Genomic DNA, 15019 nt, shown 5'->3' on the forward strand with positions numbered 1-15019 from the left:
GATTTTCACCTAAAGGTCCAGTGTGTAGGCTTTATGGGCATCTATCTGCAGAAATGATGTACAATACTAATAATTGTTTCAATTAATTCACCTGAAAATAAGAACCAGCAGGATTATTTGTTACCTTAAAATGAGCCGTTAATGTCTACAAATGGAAGCATATCCTCTTCCACTGAGTCCACCACATTGTACTACAGTAGCCCAGAACAGACAACAAAACTGGCGGGAGAAGTTTCAGTTCTGCAACTCCACCACTATATGAGAGTAAATCCTACACACTAAACCTCTAAAAAATCTCACCTGCAATACGAAATTAACTTCTGATTAAAATCGACGCTGGGGTCCAGCCAGGTCAGCAGCAACACCAAAGCTACCATGTAAACTGTGTTCATACGTTTAACGAAAGCGTTTCCATTGACTAAAATTGGAGTTGCCAAGTATTAAATACTTTTATGTATTCTGATAGTTTTAGTTAAATTACTTTGTTGCCTCACAAACGTCACTCAAAGACAAGATCCTCACATGGGGAAGTGCCTTGACATTCAGTTTTATGACATCTTTCTCATGGGCAACAGTTGTTTTCAGACTCTTGCTATATGGGTGGTTACTAGAGCATGAGGCCAGTTTACTGGAAATCGTCCCTCTCTTTGGCCAAATTATCGCATGTGTTTTGTCTTGATTCCTTAGTCGTGACTGCATCGGTCCATTTGGGTGGCGCTACCAAACAGTATGGTGGAGAGTGATGACAACACATGTCTTTATTTGCTGAAGACAAAGATCAATGGATAGGGCTGTTTGATCTGAACTTCTTGCCAACCTGTGTGCTTCACGGTGGCACTTCTACTTGTCTTAGAGTTAACTTTAACTTACTATGTGCAATTTGAGCTGATGGATACACCGCGCAGATCAACCTCAAAACACAATCTAAGCCAATGGTTTGGAGTGATGCCTATAAATGTTGTTTCTTCTTCTGTTTACTATATGAAATGTGTTATTTTGCGCTGAGTTTACTGAAGAATACATTTTTAAAAAAACAAATAATGTGAATGTTTACAGTATATGGTTTAGTTTTTTTTCTGCTACTCTCCAAGAAAATAATGACTTGTGGGCATTTTGATTAAGATAAAATAAAGCACAATAATTTTACTGACTCTGGAATGATTTGATTTAGCACCATAGTTCCCGCCAGGCTGGTCATAAAGCTCACGGAGCTGGGATTCAACACACCCCTGTGCATGTGGATCCTTGACCTCCTGACAGCAAGACCCCATGTGGTGAGAGTGGGCGGACACAACTCTTTCACTCTCATCCTCAACAGCGGAGCACCCCAGGGCGGCGTTTTGAGTCCCCTGCTGTACTCCCTGTACACACACGACTCTGCAGCCATTTCAGACTCCAACACCATCATTAGGTTTGCTGATGACACAGCTGTGGTGGGTCTGATTACAGATAATGATGAAAAGGCCTTCCTCAAAGAAGTAGAGGACAGCAACCCACTCCTGAATGTCAGCAAAACTAAGGAGATGATGGTGGACTTTGGGAAGAAGCAGCCAAGGACCTATGGTCCCTTTAATATCAACTGGTCCTCAGTGGAGAGGGTGCAGAGCTTCAAATACTTTGGTTTCCACATCACAGAGGGCCTGATCTGGGTGCTGCATACTGACTCAGTGGTGAGAAAGGCAAGGCAGAGACTGTTTTACCTCAGGCGCCTGAGGAAATTCCAGGTATCCCCTCAAATACTGAGGAATTTCTACTCCTGCACTATCAAGACATCCTGGCAGGAGCATCACTGCCTGGTATGAAAACAGCACCTAACAGGACTGCAAGGCCCTGCAAATAAAGGTTCATTCTGAACATACCATAGGCTCTGCTCTACCCTGCATAAAGAATGTTTATACCACATGCTGAAAAACAAGGCAAGATAAATTATATAAGATCCCAGCCAAAGGCATAACTGCCTTTTTGCCCTGCTGAGGTTGGTAAGAAGGTGCCAATTACACCAGGCCAGCACTGAGAGACTCAGGAGGAGCTTCTCATAGCAAACCACAAGAATACTGAATAATAACCCTGGTTTATCCTAAACATTGGCATTTATTGATTACTACCACTACTAAATATTTAAGGAACTGACAACTGTTCTTTTTACAGGATTTTAATCTATCAGAGGAAATATTAAAATATTGGTTTGAAGGTTAACATGAGCAAAATGATTCTCTCCCATTGTACAAGTCTAAGTGCATTCAGTCGAGGATGGTGTTTGCCAGAAACATTAGAGGTGCTCTCCATCAAACAAACTGTTCAAATCAATCTTGATAAGAAAACAATCAACAATAAAATTGAGCTGAGATGGGTTGATGAGATTAAATATCCATCGAATGAAGTACAATTTAGTAAGACTCTAAGGGCCATTATTAAACGATATACGAGAACTACAGTAAAGCAAAACTTCATATGTATTGATATAGTGACCAGACTTAGGTCATTTTGTACTCATCTGCTGATATGGAGCTGTAAAGGATGTTTTAAATAATCAATCATAGAAAATGCTGGGAAATAAAGGTAAGCAAATATTAACTCATTCCCATTGAACAAATGCCTGTGTGTACATAACAGTAGTGGTTCCCTACATTTTTTGCTTGTGACCCTTGAACTCTAATACTCAGTTTGGGATCCTGGTGACCCTAGGCACTCTGTAAAATGATTAAAACATACATAACAGTTTTGATGATATGATTGCCTAGAACCATGAATTAGAAAAAAATGTTGCACACAGATTAAAGGAATACTTCACCCCCAAAATGATCATTTGTATATCAATTACTCATTCTGTGTTATAATGTAATTGCAAAGAAAACATTTCTTGCATGCCTCCCGTTAAAACCAACAAACTTTGATGAATTGAAGCCACTGAGGACAGCATATTCGCTGTCTTTGGCAAACTTCACCAGATGTCCTCCCCCCATATTATTCTTGTATATGAATGCATACTGGTATTTCTTAAAAAACACGTCACATCACATTACCCTGTGGTCAGCCCTTTCCAACGGGAACTAAAAGTGAAACTTTTCTACGCTTTTACTTTCCGTCTTGTTCACACAAGAATTTGTTTTAACTTGAGGAAGACAAATTACATACATAAAAGGCTGACAGTAAGGTAATACAATGTGTTTGGGAAGCACTGAGCATACAGCTGGATACATGAGACTTATTGTGTGAGCGTTTGTAAACAGATGTTTTAATATAGTTTTGCTGTTGTTAAATGTGGTCCCCTTTTACCTCAATTCGTTTGTCGATTTTGGATTCTTCGTTGATGGTGGAGGTACACGGGAAAAACGTCTCTTGAATTAAACCTAACACAGGGTGAGTAACTGATTAGTATTGCTTCAATATTGTACTTAAGTACTTGCCTTCTTTGAGTTAAAAGAATAAACAGACTTTTGTGTGACTGGTCTGGGTTCAGTTTGTGTGAGGGTAAGGCAACACTACTCGTCAACATAGAGTGGCTGCACCTGGCCATTAAAAAAAACAAAAAACCTAGAGCAAAGGGAAACAATTGTGCGTCTCTCCTGGTTGTGCCGATGACATTACCCCGTCCCTAGACAGATTAATATGCATACATCAGCATTCACTTTGATGTGATGAATATTCCACCAATGACAAATGTATACTCCTCGACACACACGCAGTGTTTGTCCTCTCAGATCCCTAATTGCATTAGTATAACGTTCAAGATTCACATAACCAGAAGAGACTGCAGAGTAATGAAAAGCACTTCTTTTTAATCAAATGGATTACACGTTTATTGGGAAATTAAATAAAACAATGCAATGTTGTGAGGGAAAAGCAAAACAACATTGTCCAAAGTGTTAAAACTACATATAAAAAATGCAGATAAAAGAGAATGAGACAAGATTGATCGCATATATCGGACAGTGACAAAACAACTAATAGTAAATAGTAAAAGATTTGGGGGGGAGGGAGTCGGGGGACTGACAATAAGCTCCATCTATGAACAGGATATTTATTCAAACGGTAACCGGTGGCATCTTTGTATGGCATGTTGTGTACTGTGTACCACGAAATACAAAGCTCCAATCTGTTGCAGAGAGACACAACCTGGTCCAGGAATTTTGCTACTTTTCGGAGTGCCGTGCAGATTCAGCAGAACTAGGACAGAAACAGAAGAAAGAAACACAAATTAACACCCAGATAACTAAAATACGATCAAGTCAGAAACAGATAGCTGAAAAAAAAAAAAAAACCTTTCCAAATCAACAAAGATTTGTAAATATAGTGTGGAGACACTTCAACAATAAAACAACAACTCAATGTACAGTTAGCTGAAGGCTTCCAAGACTGAGTCAGTGAAGCCCACAATAACAAACATACCTTCCATCTATTTCCGCATTGATTGCAGAAGACAAATGTGGTCATCGGTTCATCAGCACTGCGAGTTTGAACCTGGGAAAGACAGAAACATGCACAAACTATTCATTACGATATCATATTGAGCAAAGCACTGTCTAAACTGACTTTAAACCAGGAAAAACTTATCAAGTCACCACTCTGCTCTGAAGTTAATGGACATGCCACATTCTGGTTTTTACAATGCACTGTGTTATTTTAACCAAACCAAGTACACTGAGTCAATGGGCCCTATCTTACACCTGGTTCGAAGCTGCGCACAGCGCAGTGCAACCGTCATTGCTAATTTCAGACCAACAGAGTTGTCATTTTAATTGCCAGCATCCATGTTGTGTAAGTACTTGTGCCCATGTGAGGTGTAGTCAGGTGCACTGCTGACATATTACTATTTTAAGGCAGCAGAAAGTGATTGCGCTATTGACCGACAAAAACCTGGTCTGAAGTCAATGCTATCTACTGATTAACAAACCTACCGAGAAGAAATACACGTGGACCCATTTAGAATGTTCATGCTGTCAAGTTTGAAACCATCTGTAACACGGATAGTAAGATGCGCCTACATAGAAGGGTTCACAACATGTGTACACTGCTTGTTACACAAGGGTGCGCAGATCGGTTGCAGGTGGGTGAATTAATAGATCATTAAATGGTGAAAATATTAATTACATTCTTTAAAATGTGAACATAGCGAGAACAGAGCTGCTGTCTGACTCCCCATTACAAGACTTTGCATTTATGCATGAAGAGCAGTGTAACTTTACTGATTATTTCAGATTCATTTTATCACTACAGTTTTTAGTTTTGCTGCCTTAAGGCCTTTGCACACTGAGGATGGTTTTTTTTTCGGATGCTATTTTTTTAATCCATCATTCGAAAAAAAATTGGTACGCACAGAAACCTTACACACCAATTCTGATGTGTTTTATTCTTCTATTTGTTGTGAAAATTCACAATGCGTGACAAAATTAAAAGACACATTTCGTCCTATACCTCTCTCCTTTGGAGTTACCTATCTGGCTGTCACCACTCCCTCCCTGTCTGTCTGTCACGTGTCACCAAAGCTGCAAGAAGGGGTGGAGCTGTCCTCCCCATTCTGCATGTAGTCCACATCCTCCACCTCGTCATTATCATCTACCTGATTATACTACTATCTGCCCTGTTGAAATGAGCTATCTGAGTTATGAAATGATTATGTGCAGCCCGTTCCTCTGTTTTGTTGAAGCTGTGTCCCGCCGCCAAGTTTTCTTCACTGATTCTTGGCCTAATGTCTCTAAAGGCTCTGACCGATGCCAAAAATACAGAAAATCGAACCTGTTCTGAAATTTTTAATGACGAATGAACGTGTCAGACTCAGTGTGCAAGGGCCTTAAATGTCCCAGGATATTTGCTGCAGTAACATTACTCTCAGCAAAAACCACTCACATCTCTAATTCACCAAATCCACCATGTAAACAGCAGTGCGCCAGGTGCAGACACACCTGGCTTGTAAAGGAAATGGAACATGACACTCTGATTGGTTGAATTCATCCTATCCATTAAAAAAACTATGATCAATTAAGGGACTAAATACAACCCCTCTACCCCTTGCGCCTTACATTGCGCCCAGATTATGCACCGTTTAACAACCAAAAGTGGTTGGACACGCCCTAAATGCGATTAAGACAATGCGTATAAACAGGTCCTGTTAACTTTTCCAGCAGAGTTGCAATTACGTGACGTTTATGTTGGGACAACTGAAAGAAACCCAAGTATGGAACAGTGATGAAATTATTATGAGCACACCTGTAACTTGGCACGGACTAGATGTAATCTCTTGTTAAACCAATTTTACCATCAGCCATAACATCCGTCTCTCACTGCCTCAGTTAAAATGAAGCACAAATGGCCATCTGTACCTGTGTGTAGGTGCAGCTCTTCCCCTTGCACTTGCCACAGGTGAATAGATCAGTCTGAGTGCCTCCAGTGGTGGCCATCTGGTGGTCCCTGACAGCCTCTTTGGTCAAATTCTTTCTCATCTCCTTCAGCTCATCACTGGCCATTTCCTACACAAACACAAGAAGTACATTTTATTTATATCCGCTACTGCTATAACAAGAGACATACACCATATGATCAAGTTATACTAACAGTGTTGGAATAACTGAACTACTGACTGTGTGCAAATTCTAGGATCTTTAAGATTGAGCAACCAACCGCCAACACACCTCTGCGGTCATCTTCGCCATCCGCTCAGGGGTTACACTCCCACATAGCACAGTCCTCCTTAAATTAGGGTTCTTCACGTCCTTCAAATTCGAGATCCGGCTCCGCACACGGTTCTTGTATTTCATGTCTGTGTTCTTAAACTCTTGAAAGATAAGTGATAGTAGGTCAAGGAATTCAACTTCTGCGATGTAATCTTTACAGCCTTTTAAGTGTGTTTTTAATGAAACATGAAGTGGATTAACTGGTTTGCTGATTGGCTAAAATGGATCCACAAAGATTTTGATAAATAAAATGGGTAACATTCACGTTTTTTAACATATCACAAAATATTAAACTAAATAAAGGATTAATAATCATGAAAATAAAGGTTAGGCATGGCTTTTGTGTACTTCTTTATATCACCAGCATCTAAAAAACCATTCACATAAGTAATTTAAAACACAGAAACATCCAGAATGTAAAGCAAACATCTGCTTCAGACACATTTTCCATTCAAAATAAAGGATATCTTCCTCGATCTGTGCTCCAAGTTCATCACAATCAGCACCAATAGCAATATAATCATCTGAAAAGAAAGAACAAATCAGAGGTTGGCCATAAAGTGTTGAAAAATACCATGAATGAAGACAATACTAACTGACCACAATGACGGATATCCTATGTTAATAAGTGTGTTGTCCATATTGTTATATCGTCAGGATTACCTCCAGTCTGCAGAGCATTGGCCAGCATCTCTCTGCACTTGAGCCTGATAGAGTCGGAGGTGTTGGGGGCACGAGGGAAGGTGTTGATCAGTGTGTTGGTTGAAACTTCAGCCGGCTCGCTCTTGCTGCTGGAGTTACTGCTGGAGCTGCTGTAGGAGCAATGTGAGAAGAGAGCTTGAATCGGCAACTGGAGCAAACCAGTGCAGGAAATGAATTCCATTGCTGCACTCAAAAATGTGTCGACCATCAGTAATGATAAAACATATGAAAAAATATATATCATTATCTTTCTTGTTACCTTTCTTCTTTTGCCTCTGGGCTTCCCTGCGAAGGGGAAACAACTGGTGTTGTTTGCTCTTTCCTCTTTTCATCTGAAGGTTTCTCTCCACCACCTGGCTCATCTGGGGCACAAGAGGCAAAAGTCAAGGAAGTGACGACACAACGAGAGCGACATAAGAGAAGAACAATTAACAAACAGCTAGCCTAACGGCATTCCTGTAATGGTTCTTTACAATATTTTGTAGTTTTGTATAGTTGTGGTTCTCAGACTTTTTTAGGTAATACACCCCTTGTGAAACACTGTTTCGGCCCACTGACCAGCGCAAAACATTTAAGTCGAGGTTAAAAAAAAAAAAAAAAAAAAAAGTACAATACAGCTCTGTGGCATCAGTGTCTATTTACAAATGACAACAAATGCTACATTCCAAATGTTTACAGTCCATCACTATATTCATGGCAAACCAGTGTTTTTTCAGCGTGCAATAACACTGAGGTGGCACTGTAGCTGCAGTAAGCTGCGTCTTTGTTAAGTGGCATTTACAATTTGGCATTTTAGCCATCATTAAAAACAGATAGTTGAGGCAAACAGGAAACATAGAGCGAGAGCGAGAGATAGGAGAGACATGCAAAAGTGGTCCCATGTAGGATACCAAGTAGGTACACTGTGATAATAAGGTTTGCATCTTAACCCTTTGGCTACCCTCAATTAGGGATGCACGATAATATCGGCACGTCATTAGTATCAGCCAGTATTGGCTTTAAAATGAACAGAATCAGAAGTGGCCAACATGCTGTTTCTTAATTTGCACATTCATTCATTCATTCAATCATTCATTTTCTGTAACTGCTTATCCTGCTGGGGGTTGTGGGGGACTGGAGCCTATCCCAGCTGACATTGGGCCGGTGGCAGGGTACACCCTGGACAGGTCACTAGACCATCCCATCCCACAAAGCGACAGACAACCATTTACACTCTCATTTAAGAGTCACCAATTAACCTAACCTGCATGTCTTTGGTTTGCAGGAGGAAGCCTGAGTACCTGGAGAAAACCCACGCTGACACGGGGAGAACATGCACACTCTGCACAGAAGGGCTCCCCCACCCTGGGTTTGAACTAGGAACCCTCTTGCTGTGAGGCCCACAATTAATTTGCACAGCGAATGAATATTAGATATATTGAACAGTACTGTATTTCATGTCTGTGGGCCGTCACGATAAGAGTATGCATGCATAATATGATGTTAATTCCGCTACATAAGAGACTTAATGATCAGTAAAATTAGGTAGGGAAAACAGTGGATGCATCAGTATCAGTATTGGTTATCCACCAAATGAGCTGTTACATCGGCATTATTGGATATCAGCAAAAAATCCAATCTCATGCATCCCTACCCTCAATGTAGAACTATTGCGGGAGAAAATTTCTGAATCAAATGGGAGGCCTCTTGTCAACCCCAACATCAACAAAACATGAGCTAAAACTGAATTTTCACAAAAGAAGCAATTAAGCAGAAAAGAACCACTGAAATAGAAGGAAAGTGACATTAATGGCTGGTTAATATGCTGTAATGTGAAACAGTAACTTTGTAATACTGTTGCCTTTTTAAAATATTACACTATTACACTGATATGTCTGTCATTAATCATAAAAATCACAGAATGAACCAATAATAACAACAAATGTGGTGATAACTACAACTCAAATCTGCACAGTATCATAATATGATAGTGTGCCTGTATAACACAATAATCCACAACCTTTTATAGATATCTTAATTCCTATGCTTGCTATCAGCGTGAATATCTCTGCTGAAATCATCACTGAAACTGCTGGCTGCTGATGGTTTGTTTGTGCTGCTGAACACCTCACTTACTCACAACACTGTGGGCTGGAAGTGATTTCAGAAACTCCAACAGGACATGTTTGACAGCTGGTGTGCCCAGAGCACGATGTGTTACAATAAGCAAAGAGTCAGAATTGGCTTGGGCTCCATTAAGCCAATCAGCTACAAAACAACACTATGATTGGCTCTGATACAGTTACGCACAGAAGCTCATGACATTAGAAGATCTCTCCAGAAAAACATACACATAACAAACCAAATCCATACACATTGAAATATAACTGAACGCAATAGTTACCCAGGAGCTTCTTCCACGATTTGATCAAGGACTTGGCTAGGGATGTCACCTCGTCGTCTGTGCTCTGCTTGCGGATGGCGTTAACGGACATCCCAATTCTGGTGGACTGTGGAGAGACACTGTGTCAGTGCTTCAGGATTTGAACGCTGACGACGTGCCTTTAAAAGAAGTGAGCAAAGATACCTGAAGCAGCTCGAGAGTCATGGGGATGTTTCGCAGCTCCTTCAATAGGTCCAAAGCTCCAGCCTGAAGAGAAGAGAAGAGAGGAGAGGAGGGGAGGGAGTGAGCACGGTCAGATTTCACACAAGCCTTATGAATATTAAGATATACTTAACTATTGTATGGGAGTTACACACCATTTATTAACAGTAATATTTCAGATAAAGTGCTTTTTTGTTATTATTACTGTCAATACAATGGAAAGTTTATCATTAACATTTAGAAGTGTGGAAAAAGAAGAAGTCAACTGACAGAAAATGAAACTGCAACTGTTTTCATAATTGATTGCGAAAATATCAAATAAATAACAAAAATGACAAACAGCATGTACTAGCCTTCAAATGTGATGATTTATCACTTCGACGCTAAAGTAAAAAAAAAATGAGGTTATACTGCATATGTTAAATATTAAAATAATTATTTATGTGTACTATTAACTTTAAGTTCATTATTTAAGACATAGAAAAGGGATGGGACTGCATAAGTGTTCACCTGGACATGTAATTTATCTGATTTATTTATTTTCGTTTATCATGAATTGACTGCATGTTTGCTGTTTTTTGTTGTTGTTGTTGTTACTCTGGTTTCGTTTCCCTATGTTTTCATGTTGGAAAAAATGTCCATCTATCTTAGTCACTACAACATAAAAAGAGCAAGTGATTACTCGATTATAGTCGATAATAACACTCATAGTTAGTTGTAGCCTTAATAACGTTATCACGTTACATTACATACAGTACAAGTTACAGTAGCTAGGCGGCTAACTGTTAAGCGTCCCCAACAGTTAACGCACTAGCCACTTAGCCGCTTGCAAAATCCCAAAACACAACTAAAACCTTACAGATAAGAGCCCGCTTGTGTTTCAGATATTGATTTCTAACTGTTTACTTAATTTCTGTTCTCTTAAAATGGCTAAACCCAACGTGTTATTGCGCTGCAGGGCACACGGCTAGCACGGACTGGTGGGATGCTATGTGGCTAGCCGCTAGCAGCCCATAGAGCCGCCGACCACTTTGACAGACTTGCAAGCTAGTTAGCTACGTGCAGCTAGCCAGTTGGTCACAAGTACAGGTATGCTAGCCGTGGAGCTTATTGTTCAGGGTAACCTTGTTGCTGACGGTTGGGAATAATACTCTGGAGACTCTGTGGGAAATTGTGTTGTCAGTGACTGAACTGGCAAAAGGCACCAATAGGCTGGACAGTCGGCGGCTAACCCCATAGCAGCCCATTAGCGCCAACGTTAGCTAACACATCAACATCAGCCTGATCGGCTAAGCAGCGGGCAGGTAAGCATCCATTCTTCTCACCCCGTTTTTCTTCTGCGCCATTTTATCCATCTTCTTCGCGATTCTGATGATCTCCTCTTCCTCTTTCTTGCCCATGTTGACTGGTCTGATGAAATCCAAAAAAATCGGGGACAAAAGGAAAGAAAATTCGCGACAAAGAACACGCTATTGGAGTGAGAGCGGCGGCGGCGTCTACTTGAGGGACCCGGGACCGCACACTGACCCTCCTCCGCTGAGTAGCAGACATGAGTAGTCGATGCATGATGCGTTCAGGGGGAGTAAATCAGAATCAGATTTATTCACCAAGTAAGTGCAGATGGTACACGTATGAGGAATTTGACTCCGGTTTTTGTCATGCACAGAAATAGACATACAGCTAAAAACAAGGACAACAAAGCTGCAAATTTAAACATTTGACCACTATGGATAGATACAGATTTTTATATGCATGCTATATAAGAACAGCAACAAAATGAAAGTTGTAGACAGAAGAACAGCATTGCAATGGTGCAGAGTGCAAAAAGACATGTTTTTTATTATGAATACCCACATATATTTCTATGTTCCCTCTAGTTCTGCACAAACATCTGTCCCTCTGCTACCAAAACAAAGCCTGCATTTTGGCATTATCGTCACTTGTCGTTAGATGGCGCTAAAGTGCCACTTGTATATCTGCTTGGGTCAACAACTGACTGCTGCTCTTCTAATGTTTACATGTAAAGTTTTAAATGATTACTGTCCAGAAATAAAAGCAATAGTTTTAGTAATCATTGAATGTAGGCAATTTTTTAGGCAAAAATGCCTCAAATGGTAAATTGTTGTTGATTAGTTTTATTTGTAAACAGCTTTATAATGGTATTAAATAGAATTTATTTGCTTTGGGACTGTTGATTTAGAATTGTGGTGTAATATGTTTACTATTTGCGAAATATTTACACTTGCTTGATACATGCAATAATGTAAATTCTGCCACTCTGTTTCTTTCTGTTTATGTATTATATCTGGCTTTTATTTTCTACTGCTTACAAACAATCACTCAGTTGCAATGTCAGTATTGTTAAACTGTGCAATATCTATACTTCCATCAGTCAATAATGTAAAATCAGTCATTCAGTCCGTCTCTTTATTATATTCTGCTTCTTTTTGATGCTTCCTTGCTCTTTGTTTTTGTACAGTTTACTTACTTTATGTATTTATATATTGCTTTATATTTTATTCTATCTATTTATTCATTTATTTTTTGCATTATCTTATCTTGTATTATCTTATTTTATATACATAGTTGTTGATTTCAGGGGGACATAAGGGACACATGCTCCTATTATATTAAGAACATGTGCATTTGAAAACTTATGCTTTTGTGTATATAAATATTCCAAACCGAGAAAATTATTTCCAAATTTATCATTGCATTGTCTCAAACAAGGGGTTGCAAGATACACAGGGATCACAATTAATATTCAACAACAATAAACAGGATACGGTTGCCAAAAAAACATGCCTTACAAAGTTGTATGTCTTTTTTTAAGATATTACTATGATCTTTTTTTTTTTATTAATTTACCTCCTCAGACCTCTAAACATTAGGCTATGCAAATAAAACAGTAGGGAAAAACATCTTTTTTTAGCAGACAAGGTCATAACATCAGGGTTTACACTAGTAAAGGGTAAAAAAGAGCTGATATAGGTTTCTTTTGGAACATGGGTAGTGAAAGTACTTGTTTGGCACTGTTGACATTTTCGTTACCAGAATAATAACTCAGTTGCAGTAACACAAAGTTTAAATATATATATATATATATATATATATATATATATATATATATATATATATATATTCTCTATGCAGCACTTGACAGTTATCACTGTATTATTCATTGCTATCAACAGTCAGTTAAGGGGCTTCATTCTTACTAAGGGCCTTTGGTAGGACTCATGGCTTTTGATGAAGGCGTGGCTGTTGTGAAGATCAAACCTGTGACCTTTGGGTAGCCGGAGCTGGGGCACGGTGAAGGCACACTGTGTGGCACTGATTGACTTGCTAATTTGGATCTCACTAATCCAAAGAGATCAGCATGTAACATTGACCCTATGATTGAAGGTTAGGCTGTCACTGAAAATGATTTGAATTATTGAACTGAGCAAAAATGCAATGTGCTGCTAATTACAATATATAACATACAGGATACAGTATAAAAATGTTAAATACTGTGCAAAAAAGCACTTCATTTTTCACTAGCTCACAAGAGCTGAAGGCAAAGGTATTACTGAAGCTTTTAGTTTATGCTTTTCCACACTCTGATGGAACTTTTCATATATTGTACTCTGTTTGACCCACACAGACCCCTCCTCCAGTCTCCATCTTCCAGGTCTCTGCACATGCAAGTAGGAGGTGAAACAACTTTTACTCCGTCAGGGGCAGTTGGGAATTGGCACAGTGTCTAGTGTCTCACAGTTACTGCAGTATAGTGACACAGCTCTCACCCCCTGATGCAATTAAATCATTAGCCACTTGAACAAACGTCTACACAACATGGTACAAACATATAGATATACCATATGAGCCCTACAACTTTGGATAAAGCTAAAGAATTATAGTCACATTTCCTTTTAATTACATTAACCAGGACATTCAATAAGTTCAAATGCTGATACATTGTGTGTTTTAAATCTGATGGTGGATTTCCAATGTCTGCTGTCAGGTAAAAGTGCTCTCTTAAGACCTTATTCTGCCTCATGCTGTCAGCAAGTGCGCAAAATCCTTAACCTAATCCCTATTAGGCCAAGACTTCTCAAATCTGATTATGTAGGCTGCTTGCAAATTGGAAAGAGTCCGAGCCACCTGTGGTATCTGTTGGAGCGGTCAAGATTTACTAATATCATTTTACCTCGAGGGACCTTCATGAACACCCACCACCCCCTCCTCTCCTTATTTCTGTAATTATTCTGGTCCTCAGTAATCCTTTTACTGTACTCATTCACCTCTTCACTCCGTTACTACTTTCTCACTTTGTCTTTAAGTGCAAATGATAAGGGGGAACTTAAAGGCTGTTTAGGCAAAAATGACTTTTATTTAATTTCTTTGTTTTTTTATTGAGACTTACGGGATCCATTAGCCACGATGTAAACCTGACAGTTGACCTAATAAAATCCAAGTCCTACTCTTTCAGAAAATAAAACAAAACAATATTGCCATCCACTTGTGACTGAATCTCATACTGATAAAAAGTCGGTCTGCTTCTTTACAGCTCCTGTTGGTTTCCTTCATTTGTTATCTTGATATGCTGATTAAGTGTGAGCAAAGATTAGGCAAATTGGCCACGATGCTGCATGTCCCAAAATAGCCCTTCAACGCTGCTGAGAGGCTTTGACCAGCGCTCGGAGGAAAAACGGATGCACACTTTCTGTTGTTTTAGCCACTATAATTAAGGTGAAATGTGAGATATACGGTAAGTCTTCTTCATTACCTTACTGTTGTCATGTTTGTTTACGAGGCAGTTATTTTCTAGAGGGTGTAATTTATCTAGGTAGTTGTGTATGGCCTGGCCTTTGTCTATGTCTGTGTCAACATCTTGTTAGACTTGTGCTGTTCACAGTAACAATGTGGGTTATCAGTTTGGCAATAATGATGTAGAATCTGTTAAAACATTGTTAATCAGACTGATACTGTAGAATATTATACACCTTAGGAAACCTCTACAACAGGCTAAACAACAGAGGCTCTGTGCTCTTACACAAGGTGTTATCTCTTAATGTAC

The 15019-nt window shown here is 39.4% G+C and overlaps 1 protein-coding gene across 1 annotated transcript; it reads right to left on the minus strand.

The window, feature by feature from the left end:
- Positions 1-3759: 3759 nt before the first annotated feature.
- tcea1 (transcription elongation factor A (SII), 1) lies at positions 3760-11496 on the minus strand. The gene is made up of 10 exons (XM_033649900.2): positions 11283-11496; positions 9940-10002; positions 9757-9862; positions 7633-7735; positions 7335-7483; positions 7139-7195; positions 6630-6784; positions 6321-6467; positions 4390-4461; positions 3760-4167 (listed from the first exon to the last, which is right to left on the minus strand). The coding sequence occupies exons 1-10, from the start codon at positions 11355-11357 to the stop codon at positions 4159-4161; spliced, it is 936 nt and encodes a 311-aa protein (XP_033505791.1). The 5' UTR covers positions 11358-11496; the 3' UTR covers positions 3760-4158.
- Positions 11497-15019: the final 3523 nt, after the last annotated feature.

Source organism: Epinephelus lanceolatus, chromosome 12 (assembly GCF_041903045.1).
Source record: "Epinephelus lanceolatus isolate andai-2023 chromosome 12, ASM4190304v1, whole genome shotgun sequence".
In the NCBI taxonomy this organism is placed as follows: Eukaryota; Metazoa; Chordata; class Actinopteri; order Perciformes; family Serranidae; genus Epinephelus; species Epinephelus lanceolatus.